General features: G+C 39.2%; 2 protein-coding genes across 2 annotated transcripts in view; one reads left to right on the top strand and one right to left on the bottom strand.

Moving 5' to 3' along the window:
- Window positions 1-4096, bottom strand: part of ART3 (ADP-ribosyltransferase 3 (inactive)) — a 112913-nt gene extending 108817 nt beyond the window's left edge. Inside the window, exon 1 of the mRNA XM_064485489.1 lies at window positions 3879-4096. The gene's annotated coding sequence lies outside the window, so the exon portion shown is untranslated. The remainder of the gene's footprint in view (window positions 1-3878) is intronic.
- A 2981-nt stretch (window positions 4097-7077) lies between these two features.
- CXCL9 (C-X-C motif chemokine ligand 9) lies at window positions 7078-13102 on the top strand. The gene is made up of 4 exons (XM_010983041.3): window positions 7078-7204; window positions 8299-8425; window positions 9692-9776; window positions 10901-13102. Exons 1-4 carry the CDS (start codon window positions 7141-7143, stop codon window positions 11003-11005), a joined length of 381 nt encoding a protein of 126 aa, XP_010981343.1. The 5' UTR covers window positions 7078-7140; the 3' UTR covers window positions 11006-13102.
- The last annotated feature ends 7837 nt before the right edge of the window (window positions 13103-20939 follow it).

Here is a 20939-nt window from a genome sequence, read left to right as displayed (position 1 = left end):
TCATAGTTTGAAACAATCAACAATGGAATATTTATATATTACAGAAATAAACAGAAGTCAGTATTTTATAACAATGAAAAACTCCTGAACAATTAAAAGTGAAAAACTTAGATAGGAAGAAACAATAAGCCTGATGATATTAAACACATGTGAGGATGTAGAGTCAATGAAACTCTCATTCACTGCTGGTGGAAGCATAAATGGTACAACTTCTTAAGCTGAATATACACACACTCTATGAACCAGCAAGTCCACTCCTAGTAATACGTATACTCAACAGAAATGCATATACATGTGCACCAAAAGATATACACAAGAACATTCACAATAGTAATATTCATTTTAGCCTCACATGGGAAACAATCAAAATGTCCACCAACTGGAAAGATACCTTATGGTAAGCCATATAACAGAATACTGTAAGAGCAATTAAAATGAAATGATGACTCCTACTCACATGACATGGATGAATCTCACAAATATAATATTTAGAAAAAGAAAAGAGACACTAAATACGATATACCATATAATGCCATTTATATAATTCAAAAATAGGCAAAACTCATCTATGATACAAATTATCTTTGGGAAAGAAGAGGATACTGTCATGCCATGGACACTCGGTGAAAATTCACTGAGCCATACTGGTGCACTCTTCTATAAATACACATTTTTTGTAATAGGTTGTAAATAGGTTATGTTAGTTAGTTAGAGCTACCATAACAAAGTTCCATAGACCGAATGGTTTAAGCAACAGAAATTTATTTTCTCACAATACTAGAGACTGGAAGTCCAAAATCAAGGAGTGAGCAAGGTTGGTTTCTTCTGAAACCTCTCTCCTTGGCTTGATGATGCCCGTCTTCTCCCTGTGTCTTCACATGGTCTTCTTTGTACATGTTTGTGTCCTAATCTCTTCTTATAAGGACATCAGTAATGATGGACTATGGACAATCTTAGTGACCTCATTTTAACTTAATTAGCTCTTTAAATACCCTATCTCTAAATACAGTCACATTCTGAAGCCTGGCAGTTAGAACTTCAACATATGAATTTTGGGGGACACAATTCAGCCCATATAACATGTGTTATACTTCAATAAAAATTATGCAAGAAATGAAGGCAAAAAATAGAAAAAGTACGTATTTTAACTGAAAACAGATTAAAATGTCCTATTCAAAACATGTAAAGAATTGACATACATTTATAAATTCAATACCCTGACTCCACTTGACAAGTGATTTTGAAAAGGTAGAAGATTCAGATATTAAGCCAACACAAACTAAAAAGCTGATAAGTAAAAAAAAAAAAAAAAAAAGTGAAATAAACACTGACCTCAGGTACCAAGTTTCACATAGCAAACGAACAAACGTAAATATAAATGACAAGAGAATTGGGAAACTGGTACATCTACATACTGATAAGGCATTACAAAATTAGTCTAATCTTTCTGACAAGTAAACTGTCAAAGTGTTACAGAGGATATAAAAATGTTTCTAACCTTTGTCTCTAAACCTTTAAAGAAAGGAAATAGACCAAGAAAGTAAAATCTCTGAAAAAATAAGAGTATTTGAAACAACAGAAATAACTACAATGCCCAGCACTGAGAATAGACAGACTACAAATATAAAAAAACATTTTTAAAACATATAAACTACATAGACACCAGGAAATGTTTGTGTAAAATAAGATAAATGATATTGCTTAGTGACAAGAGTCAGATGTAGATAGGTGTATATGTGTATCTGTTTATGAATGTTCTCACGTGACTCCCTTAAGTAAAATCCTTCACTGTCTCCTCACCACATAGGGATTTACCAGGCCCTTCATCCTCTGGTTCCTGCTACATTTCTAGCCTCATTTCTCACCACTCCCGCATTATCACTCTACCCTGCACCCCTACCAAAGTTCTTGTAGTTTCTAAAATTTAGCATACTTTTTCATGCCTCCTGCTCAGAATGCCTCCCTGCTTTCCACCTTCTTCTAATAACTGATTACAACCAACTCTCCCTTCCAGGTCTAATTTAAACAGCTGTGTTCAAGGCCATTAGTCAGAGCTGTGACCTTCTATGCACCTCACCTGTCTCCAATCCTGTATCATACCACTTCTACAGTAATTGGTAATTTACATGCTGCTTTCTCCTACTAAACTGTAAGCTTTTTGAGGGCAGAGATTACTGTTCATATTAGTGTCCTAGAATGATCATAATAAAAGTGTGATGAATGAAATAAATGAATGATAAACAGTAAATGAAGAACAGATTTTTTTCTTGTAAAGTTACTTAGAAAAGCAATCTTACTGTAAATCATTTTAAGTGAACAGGGATATTTTAAACAAAAATATTTTCTTCCTTTTCAGGATAACTTTTTTCCAAGTTAGGCAGCAGTTTCTTAATAACTATGGTTATATTTTATCAGACTATAAGCTGAGTTGCCAAAGGACACAGAGCAAAAATGTTGTGTTACTGCCAGCATTCAGCTGCAGCTGTCCTTTAAAGTATGTAGTGATATTCCCTCTCAGGACAGTTTATTCACAGACTTAATCCAGTCGGTAAACTTTAGATAAAAAAAATTTAAACCAGGACGCCAGATATTAAGATCAATAAAGGAAGAACTTGTTCCTTTCTCTCTGTTACCTGAGATCCAGGCAGGACATGAAATTGCCCACCCACCACAAACATGATGTGCTTGCAGACAGCTTCCCATGCTATATTTTGTAAGGAAGGAACGACTCCCTGCATGGGGAGAAAAAGGGAAAGAAGAAAATTCAGAATGCTAAATAGGGGCTTCTGAGACTTTCAAGAAATAAACCCTTTTCAAGTCAGTATCCTTTAATATTAGCAATAGCTATTGAGAGGAGGGGAAGTCCACACTGCAAGAAACTCAAAACAGGTCTGGGGTTTTCACTACGAGGGAAACTTCCCCTTTCAAAGTAAAAGGGAAGACTCAGATTTTCACTGCAGCAGGGTCACGCTGTGTACATAATTGAACCGGCTGCACTGGCTCCACAACCAAACAGACGGAAGGAGGAGGCGGGCAAGCACATGTGAAAACAGAACCCCGGCTCTGCTCAGGAGGGTGACTTCAGCATTTGGTTCTTCAAGGACAGGAAGTGGGATTTTTCTCAAGGCAAATGAGGTTAAAACTTCATCCAAAGGGAACTGGGAATGATCTGTTGTTTTTTAACAGGGCTGATAATCCTTGGCTCCCTTCCGAGGGCTGTGAGAACTGCCTGCAATGTCCTCCTCCTAGGTTTCTGTTTCTCCTAAAAGCCCTATCTAGCCATAAACGCCACTTCAGTGGGATTTTTAGTCAGAAACGTGTTTCCTGTCAGAATTTTCGGGGCGGCTTCCCAAAGGAGGCCAAGGAAACGAGTGATGAACAGGCCTAACCTGAGGGCGGCGGGCCCAGCCTCCCCGCGCACAGACAGGCCAAACCTGTTCCACGCGGAGCGGTCCCATCGCTTGGCACAGCCTCCGTCCCGCTAGTAACCAGAGAAAGTTCTCCACTTGCCCATTAAAAAAAAAAACAAAACAACAACAACAACAACAACAACAACAACAACAAAAACCACTCAGGCCTCGAGAGACTCGGAACAGACCCCAACTGCTCCTTCCTCTTGCCCAGAAGACCTTTGTGTCAGTCACTGCAGCCCAAGGCCGAACCACTCTCCTAAGCCTCGCGGAGCGGCCTCCGCCCAGGTGACCAGGCCCTTCCGAAGCCGTCGCGCCCACAGGTCTCAGCCCAAGCCTTGCGTGGAAACTGCGAGCCGGGGCCAGCTCGCGGCGTCCCCCGGGAAGCGCGGCCTCCTTCATCCTGGGAGACCGGTGTGGGGACATGCAGGAGCAGAGGGGAGAGATCCCGAGGCGCACAACCATTACCTTTACCCGCGACGAGCTTCTCGCCGGATCAGCGCAGGCAGCAGAGACACCCAGCAGAGAAACTAACCGCGTGAGCTGCTCTAGCTCCGACTACCGCTTCCCCAGTGAAGGTTCTGGAAGCGGGCTGGTTGGGCATGCGCAGTGCGCGCGCCCCGAAGAGCCCGGTAGCACCTCGCAGGCGCAGTGCGGAGCCAGGCCCAGAACCTTCATTCCCTGGCTTCTTCCCTCATTCCTGCGCGCGTGTTGACTGAGCGCCTGGTGGGTGCTCAGCACTGCGTTCAGTCGTGGACCCTCTTAAGCCTTCCTTGCTCTAGTGGCAGAAGAGATGTTAACCGTAATATTGCAGATAACATAACGTTGTCTAATGAGGACAGGTGGGCGGTGCCATGAGAACACAGCATATGACCAAGTCTGGAGATCAGGGAAGTCTTCCCCGGGGTAAATGCCAACCAGGAAACCTAAGGTGAATATGATTAGATGTTAAGTAGCAAAGCCGGGACCTCCACCCTACCCGTGGTCAGTCATTACCAAAATTAAACATAACCAAATGAATAAGCTGTGTCAAAGGTTACCACACATTTTCTTCAAAAAAAATTCATGATACTGTATTTAAGCATTAATAATTCATCTAGAAGCCAATCCAAAAAATGTACAACATGTAATAGACAATGCTAGTATCTGTTACAGCATGCATTCTCAATGGAGGGGTTGTCCTCAAAGGGACAAAAATTGGTTCTTGGAGGGCCAAAAAAATCTTAGATATTACAGTGACTTATGGACTACCAAAGTTCAACCCTGTCCAACAAATCTTATTTCTTTTAATTGTCTTTTTTTTTTTTTTTTTTGGCAGTGGGAAGGGGAGGTAACAAGGTTTGTTTGTTTGTTTGTTTAGGATGAGGTACTGGGGATTGAACCCAGGACCTTGTGGATGCTAAGCATGCACTCTACCACTTGAGCCATACCTTCCCCCTCAACAAATCTTATTTCTTAATATTTTATTTTTCTCTTTAGGGAGAAATTAAATTTAATTTAGATTTATGTTACTTTAAATTTGATTAAGTTTATCTCAGGAAAGGCAATTGTGAAAAAAAAAGTTGAGAAAAATTATTCTACAGTAATGAAACCTCTAAATTTTAGTGGATCAACCAGAATAAAGATCACATTTCTTAACTTTCCCTGCAGCTAGTTGTGGCCATATGAATAAATTCTGGCCCATGGGAGGTGATGAAAGGTGATAGGAGGAAAATGAGAGAAACGCCCTTTTTTTTGCCTTCCCACCATCCTCTACTTGGAAAGTGCACATGGCGGCAAGCCCCCTTTGGCCATGTGCACGAGGGAAGCAATGAAGAGATGGTGATAAAGCAACAAGATAGAAGGAGACTGGGAGACTTAGTGGAGATCTCAGAACCACCATAAAAGCCCTAGTCACCTATCTCTGTCAGGGAGAAATACACTTCTGTCTAGTTAGCCACTATTAATTTGGATCTTTGTTACATGCAGCTGATCACTTACTCTTTTTTTATTTTATTGTGTTAAAAAAAATAAGTAGCATCAAATTTACCATGTTAACCATCACTAAGTGTATAGTTCAGTAGTGTTCAGTATATTCACTTTGTTGTACAACAGATGTCTAGAACTTTTTCATTTGCAACACTCAAGCCCTAAATCCACTAAAGATTAATTTCACCTCACCCTTTCCCCAATCTCTTGGCAACCACCTTTCTACTTCCTAAGATTTGACTTTAGAAATCATAAATCCTATGATTATTTGTTCTCTTGTGATTTATTTTGCTGAGCATAATATTCTCAAGGCTCATCCATGCTGTAGCACGTGACAAGATTCCCTTCTTTTTAAAGGATGCATAATATTACATTGCATACATGTATCTCATTTTCTTTATCCATTCATCTGTCAATGGACATTTGGGTTGCTTCACTTCTTAGCTATTGTGAATAACGCTGCGATGAACGTGGGTGTGCAAATATCTCTTTGAGATCCTGCTTTGAATTCTTTTGAACATATCCCCAGAAGTGGGATTGTTGGATTCCATGGTAATTCTATTTTTAATTTTTTGAGGAACTTCTAATTTTCTCAGGAGCTTCTATATTGTTTTCCATAATGGCTGTATCATTTTATATTCGCACCAGCAATGCACAACGTTTCCAACTTTTCTACATCCTCCCCAACACTTGTCATTTTCTGTCTTTGGTTGTGTCATCCTGGTGCGTATGTGGTGATATCTCATTGTGATTTTGGTTTGCATTTCCCTAACGATTAGTGATGTTGAGCTTTTTTCGTGTGCTTATTGGCCATTTGTATATCTCCTTTAGAGAAATGTCTGTTCAAGTCTGCCCAATTTTTTTTAAATCGAGTTATTTGGGTTTTGTTGTTGTAGAAGTTCCATATATATAAACTCCTTTTCAGATCTGTGATTTGCAGTTATTTTTCTCCCATTCCTTAGGTTGCTTTTTCACTCTGTTGATTGTTGTCTTTGATACATAGAAGTTTTTAAGTTTGATGTAGCACTAATTGTCTATTTTCAACTAATTTCAACTAATAATTTCTCTTATTCTAACTAATCTAATCATATGAAAAATAAGCTGTAGTAGCAATGACATAAAAAACAAAATGAGTTTACCACAGTAGAAAATGATCTAGTCCCTGAGTTAAGTCCCTTTTAATGTATTTTGATTGTTTAAGATTGTTGTGTAGACAATATAAGAAAAAATAAATAAATGTAGCTATATAGTATATATAGGATAATCCAAGTATAGTAAAAACAAATTAAAGAGTGTATTATTTATCTGAACTTTGGTATCTCCCATCTGGAAACCACATCTCCAACAAGAGTTGGAGATGTATAAAATGTACACAATGTATACAATGTATACAATGACAATGACATACAATATACATCTCCAACTCTTGTCATTGTATAACTTATTCTTCATCCAGGTGAGCAGCTGTGAGTGTGCTAACGGCTGCCAGTGATAGTGATTTCACATCCCTTATTTTAAATTACCCATTTATGTGAAATGGAAAGAGATAATGCATGCAGAAATTCCCTTGGATCTGAGAGTAGGGGTTTCCCCCAGCACAATTAAGTTTGTGGTTAGTTTAGCTGGATCAGCTAAGAATATCAGCCAATCAGAGTTTAGGAGGAAAACAGATTTCCTAAATAAATATGATTTCTAAGAGCATGTTCTCCAAAGGATTTCTCAGGCTTGAAATCCAATACAGGAGTGATTCCATTCTACCACTATGAAGAAAAGTGGTGTTCCTCTCCTTTTGAGTATCATCTTCCTGACTCTGATTGGAGTTCAAGGTAAGGGATTCTGAGTTATTTTAGGTTAGTAAAGTTAGAGATGTGAGTTCCTGTAAAAGCCTCTTGATTTGCCCAATAAAGGTGGTTGCTTTGCATGCATCAGGAAGTATGTAAATCACCTGTGGTTGATTACCCAGTTCATATTTTGGACCTACCAAATCAAACACAAGTCGAGGTGTGTGAATTCCTAGCATGTAGTAAGGCTTCAATAAATGTTTGCTGAACTGGCTGATAATGAGTTGGAAGACTTTGTCTCCTAAGTTATTTTTGTCACACTGATATTGTTTCTTGATAAGTATATCTGTGGTTAACCAATTAAGCATCCAATAATCAGAGAGCTTGTCCCTAATCTGCTTCCTAACTGCCTTTGTTATTTTGGGCAAATTAGTGAACTTTTCTAGACTTCCATTTCCTCAGCTGTAAAATGTAGATTTTATAGTTATGCTTTTTCTACCTACTATACAATGTGTGGCATGTAGTAAGCTCTGAGTAAATACATGTTGAATAAATAAAAGAATTAAGGAATGAATATAGTGTATTTTAAAGAGTTTTCAAAAGTTAAAAGCACTACTGAAAAACAAGGCAGTGGGGAAGATCAGGATGGTGGTGGTAATTAGCTTTTACAAGTGGCGCTTCCTGTCGAAACCAACACTAAGTCCATTTCACTGTCAGAAAGAAAAAATGATTTGGGAAGTTGCTTGAGAAACTATGGTCTGCATGACACAGATGAATTAGCTATCTGTGTCTGACCTGTGTTAGGCATTTATCGACTATTATGAAGATGTCTTTTCCTAAGTTTGTAAGATATGGTAGTGAAGAGTAGTGCCTTTGGACTCAAAAGAGACCTGAACTGAGATCCTGCACCTGTCCCCTAAAGTTTGAAAGGCTTTGTTCTTTATTTAACTTCTCTGAACCTTAGCTTCATTATCTATAAAATGGAGATAACACCTACATCAAAATTTTGTGGTGATGATTAACAGAAGTCAGTAAATGATAGTATAATCATGACTAAGACAAATGTTTCATTTTGATGGATCAGCTAAATTGAGACATTGGTGTAAACCAATGTTTTCTACTCTTACTTTTTCCTTTAGGAGCCCTAGTAATGAGGAGTAGACGCTGTTCCTGCATCAACACCAGCCAAGGGGTGATCCATTCAAAATACTTAAAGGACCTTAAACAGTTTGCCCCAAGTCCTTCTTGTGAGAAAACTGAAATCATGTAAGTAAAAACTCATCCAACACGCAATCTCCAGCGTTAAATTTAGTGTGAATTTTACCCTTGGAATGCTTGCCCAGTCAGACACTTAAAATGCAGATGATTTGCCCCTTCATAAATCTGGTCTACTTCTTTCTTTTCTTCTAAAAAACAAAGAATTTCTGGTAGAAATTAGGAACCAAGGATGATATATTATGAAAGTATTAGATGTTCACTGTAGAAATGTTTAATGCAGCTAACCCAAAAGAAGAAAATAAAAATCATTTGTAATCCTGCTATCCAGTGATAAATACTGTTAATCCCATGGTATACAGTTTTCTAAACCTTCATTTGCTTTGTGTATACAAATATAGACACACACATATATATATGCACACAAAAATAAAATCATACACTACATACTGTTTTTTAATCTTCTTTTTCATTAACATCATATCATGAATGTTTCCTCATGGCAATAAATCCTCTGCAATAATAGCATTTCTTCTAATGTCATTTTTAATGGCCAAATTGTATTCTATCATATGGATGTACCATAATCTATATGACCAATGCCTAAATGTAGGTTATTTACATTTTTTTTTGCTATTGAAATCAAACTATTATTGTGGCAATATTGTCTTTAATTCTTTCCTATTAGTAATACCTTTCTAGAGATTCAAATTGCTAGGTTAAAGAATATGCATATTTTAAAACCTTTTGAAATCTAAATCAAGGGTGGTGTATAGAATGGCTACTCTTAGATTAAACAGAAAAACTAAAGAAAAAAGTCTTTAAATTATTCCTGGAGAGTCTGATATAAGTAATTTAAAAACTTCAACCAGTCTGTTAATCTTGTCGTAGGAAAACATTTTATTATGTTTTAAGTAGTTTCATTAGAAAATTTAGGAAATTTCATGCTGGTTTTCATTGTTTCTGGGAAAAAAAAGTAGATATATTGACAACTGTTTTATTTTGTGTTTTCCCTTAAACGTAAATAGCTATTTCCAGCACAACAGAACCTATATTATCTTTAGATATAAGTTTCTCTCATTGCATATACCTGCTGGATTTTTAAAATTTAGGGTTATGTGCTATCCTACAAATGTATCTAAGTCCCCTAAATCACTTAGGAAATGGAAAGGCAGGGGAAAAACCTGGAAGTCTCAGATGCTTATAGTGATGACACAAACACATTTTAAATGGGGAATTGAATTCTGTGAGTACGATGAAGCATTTAAATTATTAAAAGTAAAAAAAAAAAAAATCTTGTCGCTATTTCCTTGGCAGTGCTACAATGAAGAATGGAGATCAAACATGTCTAAACCCAGATTCAGCAGATGTGAAAGAACTGATCAAAGTGTGGGAGAAACAGGTTGGTGAAAAAGAGGAACAAAATTTTCTCTCCTTTAGAAAGTAACTTTGGAACACAAAGAATTATATAATTCCTTTAGGGATACATTTTTCATTCATGTGATTGTCCTCCTATTTTGTTCCTAAAATGATGTCATCACCTTGAGGTACAATTGTATTCCGGCTTACAGTGTCACACGTCTGTCTCTGTCCCTGGAAGATATGTTCCACAAGGGCAGGGAGCTTGTCTTTCTTACCCGATACAGTAAATGGTGTATTGAATTGAATGGTAGACACTGAGAATGGAAAGGTAATAAAATAAAGCCTCTTCCTGCTGTAGCAAATATGCTAACAATTATAGTACAATGTGAGAAATATAAAATAAATAAATAAATAAAATAAAGCAATGTACAGGAATCTTGAAGATAATAGAAGGGGGAGTAATTGACTTTTTGCCAGAGATGGGGACAGAGAGAAAGTGTTAAGGAAGACTTTTCATATCAGGTGACATTTGATTTGGGTTTTGAAGGATAATTAGTTCATTAGGAGGGTGAGGGCAGCATGAAAAAGAAGATTAGAATCATGTGAGAGCTTGCTGTGCTCAGGGAGCCTCAAGTACATGGCTCGAGTTTATGTGGAGAGAGTCGGAAGGGACTGAGGTAGAAAAGCAGACCAGGACAAAGGGGGAAGAATCCTATATGATCTGCTAAGGAGGTAAGTTTGAAGAGGGCCACAGTATATGTAGTTGGGTGCTTGGCTTCTGGAGTCTGATGGGCTAACAGCTCTGCCGCACTCTAGCTGTGCAACTCTGGGCAAGTCACCCTCCGCAAGCCTGCCTCCTCGTCTGTAAAGAGTGGGTAATAATAGTACCAACCTCAGAAGGCTGTAGTTGCGAGAGGTTGGTTGTAAGCAAGGTTGGAGCCCAGAGAATGGACAAGAGAAGACCAGTTAGAGGGCTATTTCCTCCTCATCAGAGCAAGTGAAGTAGAGAGCATCAAAAGGATCCCCTTAGAGAGTGAAGTAACTTTAAACTGGTTTTGAGGATAAAGAAAGACCACAGTCTGCTCTGGAGAGTCCAGGTATAATATAAGGAAGGAAAAATGGTAAAATAGAGAAACACTACACTTTCCCCCCCCTCTTCTCCAGGTCAGCCAAAAGAAAAAGCAAAAGAAAGGGAAAAAATATCAAAAAAACAAGAAATTTATGAAAGTTAAAAAAGCTCAACGTCGTCAACAAAAGAAGACTACCTGAGCGACTACTTTACCAGCAAGTGTTTTGTGTTAAAAAGATGCTTTTTTAATTATGCTGAAATAATTCCAAAAGAGGATTGCACCTTAATACACAAGCTCGTTGATTTGACTAGAAAATGTAAAGCATTATTATGAAATTGTAATTAAAGCTAGAAAGTTGCTTTTAAAAATCTACATGTTAAGAATTGTTAGAAGCTATAGTTTGTCCTTGTTCTTCCACCTCGGACCAAATGAATTGCATCATGCTTAAGACCACAGTCTTAGTAACGCCCACATCTGGATTCACACAGCGACATCCCACACACAACAGCTGCCTTGGAGATTAGCCGTAGGCTTCCCAGGCCACACACTGCAGCCTCCAGAGAGTATTCTGAGGCACATGTCAGCAAGCCACAGCCTGGCAACATGTTGGTATGCCAAGCAGCTTGGAATGGAGCTGGACCTCACCACGCTGCCATAGCCATCAGCATCTGTATTTGAATCAGCCTGTGGGCCTCACAAACAGCATATCTGAGAGATTCGTGCTGGTTGTTTCTAGTGAATAGCACTTGGCTTTCAGAACCTTCTGTCTGATTTTGAGGCCGTATGACTTCATCTTGCCTGCCCAGGCTGACCCCTTTATTCCTTATCATTCCACTTTGCTTCAGCCAAACCAGTTCCTCACTCATCCTACCACAACTCAGTGCCTGCCCCCTCTACAACACAGGTCATGCTCTCATTCACCTGAGTCTACTGCTTTCTCACTCTTTCCCCAGCACTCCCCAGAAATGCCTCCTTCTCTTCACTCATCCTCACTTGATCCAGTCTTCAAGGCTCAATTTAATCCTGCCTCTTAAAGCCTTCTGAATACATGGATTACCTTAAAACTGCTATTTCACTTGTGTTCAGTACCATACAGGTGAGCACTTAATTGTTTTCTAATTATTTTTTGTATGTTTCTCCCTCCAACAAAATTTTCAGTTCCTTGAGGGCAGGGGCCACAGTGTATTTCCCTGAATCTACCACCCGTGCCTAATGTACTGTGAAACTAGGTTTTGAATAATTTCTTAATTGCAGTTTCTGCAGGTAGGAGGGCAATCAGATCATCTCCTCAGAGCAGGATCTGGCTATTTATTAGCTACTCCATATACTCCCTGGTAACATCTTTTATAGTCATTATCTTCAGGCCATTAAAACTTCAGGGACTGAGGGTGATGCAACATCCTTGTCTCATTATGACAGGATGTTAACTTGGCCTCTCCAACAGATAAGAAGGAAATGTTTAAATCACTTGTGGATATTCTGAACTGTTTTCATTAAATATACAACATACCTAGAATCATAGAATCTGACAATGAGAAGGGGCTTTAGAGATCACCTAGTGTTCAGCACCCCAATACAAATATTCCTTTAATACCATTCCTGACAAGCCTCAGTCTTCTATGATCTGACAAGAAAGCCACCAAATCCCTTCTGAAAACTCATTTTAGGTAAATACGAATTTCATTGTCTGTTTAGCTTGTTTCAAAGTTTGTAAAGTACTGTGATTATTGATTACCACACCAGCTCTCATGAAGAAAGCAGGTATTAAGTTACCAAGAACTAGAGGGAGCAGTAGATCCTGTTAGTGGAAGCGTGGTTGGTACCCAGTTAGCCTCTGCAGGGATTGGAAACCCTCTTAAAGATGATGTTCCATGAACTGTGTAAGAGAGGATGTCTTTGGCCAGAATTTAAATTTATGCCTATTTCTCAAACGTTGTCACTCCTTACATTGCAGAGATTTTCAGTGCTGCCCAGTGGTGATCCCAGTGTCTTATCTAGTCATGAAACTCTTTAGCTTCTTCCGTGTAACTCCCCTGAAAAATCTAAATGTTTCATAATTTGGGAGTCTGTGATCTACTTACCTTGCATCTCACAGGCAAAGTGGACAGTGTATACCCAAAGACCACGTGTTTTGACCAAGTAGCTATGACATATATATACATGACAATCATTTACCATTTATATATGCATGTATACTCTCTAAGCAAATAATCATGTTCAAAGCAATATTGGCATATATATCCTGTACTTTGAAATATTTCCTTTGTTGAAAGACAATGCTATCAATAAAAGGACCATATCAGAAAACAAGTCTTGATTTTTTAATGTCTTGAATATGCACTCAACTATTGCACATTTAACAGTAATTCTCATGTGTCCTTATTCATTCGTTTTCATCTCATATAAGGTGTAATTGAAAGCCCTTCAAAAGGCTCTTTGAAGAAAGGAAAAAACTTCATTGATAACAATGCCTTATAACAACATTGACTTATCAGAGTTACATGAAATGCAATTTATTTCCTAATCCTCAAGAGTAATGCTATTCCAATAAGATATATACCCAGGAGACCAAAAATTATAAATGTTTAAAAGCCTCAAGTAGTTATGGAGACCCAAAAGTAGGATATGTTATTTAAGAGTCCAGGAAAACTTGGGCTGGAGGTGTTATACAGTGTACAGTCTCTCAGAAGGTTGGGAGCAGACAGAGACTATCAGCCTTATACACTCGAGGTACGCTTGAGAGGCCAGACAGGTGTGATGTTGGGGCAGGTGGCAGCAGCTGATGGTGGATGGACAACGCCCACAAGGGCCTTAGCCTGAAATATAGCAGGATGCTGTGTAAAGAGCTAAGATTCTGGGTTCGGAGAGATCTAGGTTAAGACCAGAAGCCGACCACTCATTAGCTGTGTGGCCTTGGTTCAAGAATACTTGTAACCTCCCTGTGCATCAGGTTCCTCATCCAGGATTGTCATGAAGAACAGGCCCAAAGCAGACTTTGGTGCATAGGGAGTACTAAGTGTCAGTCCCAACCTCCTCTGACCATTTACCTCTGCTGCACTTTCTTCACGGCAGATGGAGTTTCACACCTCGTAAACAGAGAGATGTTCCTAGGACTGAAAATACAGGTTGGAGAAATGAGACCAAAAGCCCACCTGACCAGTTCTCTGTATCTGTATTTTTATACCCATAGTCCAGGCCATCATTATCTCTTTCCTAGACTACTTCAATAGCTTCCTCTTTTCTGTGCTGCTTCTTTTTCTCAACTTTTCTCTTGCATCCTTACCATTCATGACAGCCAGGATGATCCTTTCAAAGCATAACTCACAGAATACCACCACCTTGCTTAAAATCCTGTAATTTAGAATTAAGTCAAACATAGCAAGGCCTACCAAGTCCTTCATGAGTTAGGCTTCGTCTGCTTCCCTGACCACACACCCTCCACCCTCCCCATCACTTACAGAGCCTCGGCCTCACCTTCTTTCTAACCCTCAAGCACACTGACTTAATTTCTTTCTCAGGGCCTTCATATCCACTGTTGCCTGCTGTGCTGGGTTGTACTACATCAGCTTGATGAAGCTGGGAGCTGTTTCCCAGAATCCCCTTGCCTGTGTGATTTTAGGTTGGAGTTAGTCAAAGAGGCACAGATGTGAGATTTGGAAATAGAAGTAAAGGACTGGCCATTACTCCTGATTATATGTAATGACAGACAGTGGATCCATTGGATGGCAACTTGCCCTTGCTCGCCTCCGAGTTCACCATGTCTTCACAGCTGTGGGCCTCGTGACCAACAAAGGTCCCAGGTTCTCCACCAGAAGCTTGGAAGTAGACCCAGAGAGGCAGTAGTTACACAGAAGCAACAGCTTCCCCAAGGCCCCTGGCAGTCCCAGTTTGGCAGCTGGACAGTCTTGGTGTCTTGGATTTTTTCTCACAAGCTCTTATGTGTACAATTGTACCAGTGCTTCTCAAGGTTTGATCAGTGAATCTTTCTCCAGCCCTCTGACTATCCTCCCCGACTTTCATCTCCCCAGATCTTCCCTCATCTGTGTAAGATCTGATTCCTACAGTAAATCCTTTATTCTTGTAATAGAGTAACTCAGCTTCCCTAACTGATACACCTGGGTCCGAAACACTCTTCTTTGCATGGCTGTCTCGCCTCATTAAAGTTTCAGCTTAAATGTCATTTCCTGGTTTCCTTCCCTTATGACTCTTAGTAAAATAACCATCCCCTCCCCAGACCTATGTTCTAGCGCTTTTCAAAGTGGAATGTGTGCACCTTATGGAGTGGATGAAATGAGAATATTTATAACATTTTTGTCTGAAAAATAAAGAAATGTACTATAAATGTACTATAAATCGGAAACCAGCGATTGGTACTGGCAGCTTCACTCAGTGCATTTGTAGGGTGACCCTGTGTCACATACTGACTTCCTGGGGAAGAAGCGAGACCTCCGCAGCTGGAGGGACTGACTCGTGCCCTCATTCACTCAGTCACTTTCTGCGCTTTGCAACAATGGGCTGCCCCTTATTGGGGCACAGTCCTCTACGGCTAACTCTAAACCAGAACCAGGATTGTGAGGATTGTAAGGATTGTAAGGTAGACTGCTAACTAAGCCCATCTTCACAAAATGGGCAAGTGGCTTTAAAGGATTCCTACTAAGAAATTCATGAGGGAAGTAATGCTAATAGTGCAAACATAAACTAACAAAAGAATAAAACATTCATACAGGGGATGCCTGTTGTGATCTTACCTAGAAGGCACACAATTTAAAAAATCTGGTAGACACAGCCTGTTTTATTCTCTTTAATCATAATCAGATAAATCCATCAAATTTTATCATAATCTGAAATTATCTTTTAAAAACATTTACATAGTTATTTCCTGTCCCCCACCATACCACAAACATTAATTTAAATTTCTTGACTGCAGAAAACTCTGTCCTCTTCACCACTGCTTTTATAGTACCTTGAGCAGTGCTTGGCACTTAGGAAGCACTTAATATGTCTTTCATTGACAGACACATACTTTATCTTAAATTTTCTTCCGTGCCTTTTACAAGTCAATTTGAACTACTCTTATCACGGTCATCTAAATTTACCATGCTGACTTCTGCCTTCAGCTTGGCTCATGCTCTGTTATTCACCTGCTCCCCCCACTCCCCTCATCTATCTGACTCCCACCTACACGTGATTCAAGTCTCGCTTTTCCGTAACTCCATCCCAGCATGCTCCCGGTCATACTGAAGTCCTCCCCCGTGACTGCCCTGTCATAAAGTGACTTTAACTATTAGGAGTTCTTCTCTGATTTAAAATTTTAATTATTTTGCTATACCAGAAAGCAGTCAGTATCTGCAGAACAAAGTTTATACATTACAGCAATTGGTAATCAGTAAAAAATATTTAATCTGTAAACTTTTAAATTGAAATGCCAGTGATTTCTCAATCAGTTAATTAGGAGAAAGCTATCTGAGGTTTCTTTATCCCTCCTGAGAAAACAGAAAGTTGTTTTCTAATTAAAAAGGAAGATAAGGAGAGAAATTGCAATCACAGATGCTTTAGAATACTGTCCCTTTGTTTTCTGGCCAGTATAGAAAGGATGAAATTAGGTGAAAACAGAAAACAAACAACCTTCCTTACAGATAAGGAGTTAATTAGCTCCTAGGTAGTCACCGGGCCAAAAGATCACTGAGGCATTTTGATACCAAGTTAAAGTTCCCCGGAGGATTTCTGACCCTACATTTTAAGGAAGTAAGCAAATCACAAATGAGCAATCAAATCTAAGTCTGAGAATGAGACTGTGAACTGGGGAAAACTGGTAAAAGATTAGCTGGAAAGATGTCAAGTTACATATAACTATTTGGTTCCTTTTAAAGTTTGCTATACAGTTTTAAAAATCTCATTCTTTAAATATAATATTTCACTTTACTGTTTCAAGTCTATTGTTTTCATAAAGAATTTGTTTTGCTTAATAAAAAAAAAAAAGGAAAAAGTTGCTGGTATCTCCAACTCCAGGGAATGAGGCCTTGGCCTCTGCCTTCTGTGTAGAGTGTAGGACCAAGAAGGCCCGTCCACCTGCCATCAGCTTTCCTTAACCATCTGAGTACCCAATCTGAACTTCCTCCAGAAGGAGGAACTAACATGAAAATCTGTAAGTGTGAGAGGAAAAATGTCAAAGTAAACCCATAGAACAGAGAGGGGGAAACAGTGCTGTAACATAACAAGAGAAATGCCAGCAATCACTTCTACAACATTAAAAGCAGCAGGACATGCCTCAAGCAACATTTCTCTTGTTTGGAGCCTTTGATTAGGTCCAGACTGGCTGGGAGTTCTTATGGATTGGAAGTTAAAGCAAAAGCAAGCTAAATTTTCCCCAAATAATAAGGAAACAGAAATTACCTTTAGTAGCTAGGGAGGGTGTTGGGAATCCTGGAACAGCAAAAAGAGAGGCAGAAGACTGGAGGGGACTGTAAAAATGACAGCAGGTTGGAGTAAAGGTACAGAAAACCAGTGAGAGACTTCCTATGGGGGGATGACCAGCTTTAAAACACTACTGTGTGACATTCAGTTTTAAATGCAAGCCTGCCTGGGACTCGGAAAATATTGGGAAAGATTTTAGATTTCTCATAACTGGTGGAATAGGGCCTTGTCACTTTATTTGGATACTGAAGGTAACTCCAGAAAAATAGAAAACTTTGGGGCCACCTGGGTTATACAGTAGCCATAGAAGCCATCAGCCTTCAACAAAAAACTTGTTGTTCAGCTGCAAGGAGGGTGATTGGTTAGCTGACCGCCTCCAGCTGCAGCCCCTTGGACTCACCTCAGATTCTAATTCATTACTGGGCAGCCTCTAGTCAATGACTGAGTATAGAAGGAATTCTCAGACTTAGTCATTTCCACCCAGTGTGGGACCCCCCCCCCAATGTGTAGTCTTTCATCGGGAGTGTCCCAGTGAGTTAATGAAAACCCTGACAGATCTGCGTCCCAGTCTGAGGCAGTCTCTGCCCAATTCTGCTCCTCTCTTTATTTGTATAAAGGTTACCACCAATAAACCTCTTGTACATCTGAATCTGTCTCACTGCCTGATTCCCAGAGAACCCAAATGACACAGGTCACATATAATATACTTTTCATTCCAATCAATAAGTATTAGCTGCTATTATCTTTGTTATTATCTACTACATCCCCAGACACAGACTTTTAACACTAGGGGAAAACTTGCAGATGAAGGACAACCAAAAGCCTCGAAATCAAGAGACTGGAAGATCTTTCTGGTTCCACCACTCATTGGTTGTGTAGTCTTGACAAGTCTCATGGCCTCTTTGAGTAGCAGTTTCCTCACCTGCAAACTGAAGCATGAGAGACTGATTTCTGAGGTTCTCTAAGGGCTCTCCCCAAACATTACCTCTTTTCAGTGTTCTGTCCAGTGCACCGTAGTTTTTGCTTAATGGATACCTGATGGCTTACATCGGCCACCTTTTACAATGATGCTCCCTGTACTCCTTTGAATATATTTATATTTTAAGATAAACTGCCATGGGGAACTGGTTTAAGACTGACACAATGTGAGAAGCTCACTTCTCTGGTCTTAGATTATTTTGATAACATGAGATGGAAATTAGAAGACTCCAGAAAGCTTTCATTCTTTCTTTATTCCCTACCGAGTACAATGCCAGGTGATGTCCAAGTAGTTCTCACATTGCTCCATCCTTCTCCCTGAAAGTGGGATTTGCCAATTGTCCAGTTACCCCTGTGGGTCCCTCAGGTTGGGGACAGACCCAAGAGGTGATGTGATACCTTTTATAATTGAGGATATAACCAGAACATTCCAGGGGAGGGGAGACAGGTGTTCTCAATGCTTATTTCTTGAAATAAACAGGATCCTTGAGGTTGTGGATCCTGGAAGACAACCCATCTCAACTTTCATATCATAGGAGTTAACAGAGGAAGAATTTTCTTTCTAATAATTCATAGAAAAATTTTAAAAAGCAAGCAAGCATGATTTACAAGCAAAGAAACAAACAGGGAATATATACACATTACATTTTCTCTCCCCTTATGGTAACTTCTTCTGAAAAGAGATTCCAAAATGCTTGTATACCTTGTTTAAAATTTTTAAAAATACTATCCACAGTCTATTCTATTTCCCATGAAATGGAAAAATGATGTAGCAGTATTAGGAAATCTTGGAGCCCAGGATGGAAATTTTCTTGACGGGTTTCTATAACAGTGAAAATTAGGAACACCTTAACTCAATCACATTAATAGCCTTATCGTAGTCTAAATTAATCCAGCAGGAACAGTAGATTTTACAGAAGAAGGCAATGAACAGAATCAGGTTCAGCTGGCATACCCAAGAAATCTGGCAAAAGGAAAAGAGCAAGCCTTTGCTTCTGTTACCTATTATGAGATAATAGTGATACGACGTGCCGTGGTCTATCTACAAAGGAGCTGGTTATCTCCTCTCTATTCACAAAGTCATTCTTCCAAAGAGAACTGAAATGTTACCATGCTTTGAGGTTTTAGTGTAACCACATAGGAGAGAAAAACTATTAGCTGGTTCTTGAGGAATATTTTGACTTCAGAAACTTGGCTATGATGGTTTAAGAGGGAAAAAATCTAAGAAAGGTGGTAGAACCTAGTCCCTGTTGAGCCTGGGGTTGATAGATTTGTCGAAAGTCCAACACAACAGTCCTCACTGTCCCCAAGGAGGAAGGGATAGATGGAATTTTGGGTTAATCCATAATAAAGTTGGAAGGATATGGGGGGGGAGAATTTAAAAAATGGAAAGAACTAATGAAAATATGAAAAGAACTAAAATTTCTTCCGATACTGGTTCCCTGTTAAGTTTGGATACAGTCATTTTGTCAAATGGTGTAATTTTCTTGTTAAAAAGAAAAGCATGAGCTCCCTCCAGTGGCAAATCTAAAAATTTTTTTAATTAGAAAAAGGCTGACACATGCCTGGCTTTTCTGAACATAGTCACTATCACTGGTTTCTAATGAGAGACACAATATTTAGAATTCACGTGTTAGTCACTCACTGATTTTAAGGCAAATTTTGTGTGTGGATATCTAAGATATTTTAAGTTCTTACTTTAATAAAGCACACAATTGAACAATTGGAAGACTAGAAATTATCTATGCACTCCTTCAGCACATATTAACTGATTACCTACTATGTGCCATGCATTGCTCCAAGTGTGAGGATAGAGCAGTGAACAAAGCAAGGTCCTTATTAAACTCATATTCTGATGCAGAAAGGCAGGCAATAAACAGTTAAACTATTGAATACATATTATGCCAGAGGCTTCTAGGGGCTATGGAGAAAAATAAAGCAGGAGAAAGGAGTGTGGGGTGGGAGGTAGGCTGGGAGATCAGGGGAAGACTTCCTAATAAGATGTCACTTGAGCAGAGAAACGAAGAAAGTGAGGGAGCAAGACATGTGTTTGGGTCAGAGGAAATAAAGTGTGAAGGTCCTGAAGCTTGACATGCTGACAGCTAACAGGCAGCTAACAGGCCATTTTTCCTGGGCAGAGTGAGTAAAGGGGAACGTAATGGGAGAGGAGCCCAGAGAGGTAACGTGGGGTCTTCTATATCCCTGAAGGGCTTTCGCTTCAAATCTGAGTGAGAAAGGGAGCTGGAGGAGTGACCTGATCCATTTAAAGACCCCTCTGACCACTACTACAAGAATATACACAATAGTGGGGCAAGAGAAACTATTTAAAGGCTAATTACCAACTATATTTCTAGAAGGAGGGAGAGGCCAAGTGTACTGAATGCTGCAGGTAAGATAAAGAGTGGAAACTGACCGTTGGACTTAGCAAACCTCAAGGTGATTGATGATCTTGATAAGAATAGTTTCAATGGAATGGTGGAAGCAAAAAACTAATAGGCATTTCTTAGAATGTTAAATGTACATATGTTTAATGTATGTTAGCCAGATCAACATCAAGAAAACTCCATATTCATTTCCGTATTTAGTCTTGAATTGGCAAAAGAGTTTTCCATCTTTGTCTGAGCCCACTGTGATTTTTAACCTAAAATGAATCGTTCTAGAAAAGAAAATATCCTTTATACCTTTGCAAAAGAGACCCTGTTAAAATTATAAAATAGATCATAATACCTGGATTCAGATGG

Source organism: Camelus dromedarius, chromosome 1 (genome assembly GCF_036321535.1).
Source record: "Camelus dromedarius isolate mCamDro1 chromosome 1, mCamDro1.pat, whole genome shotgun sequence".
In the NCBI taxonomy this organism is placed as follows: domain Eukaryota; kingdom Metazoa; phylum Chordata; class Mammalia; order Artiodactyla; family Camelidae; genus Camelus; species Camelus dromedarius.
Note: the sequence above shows the minus strand (reverse complement) of the source record. Positions and strands in the feature narration are given on the sequence as shown.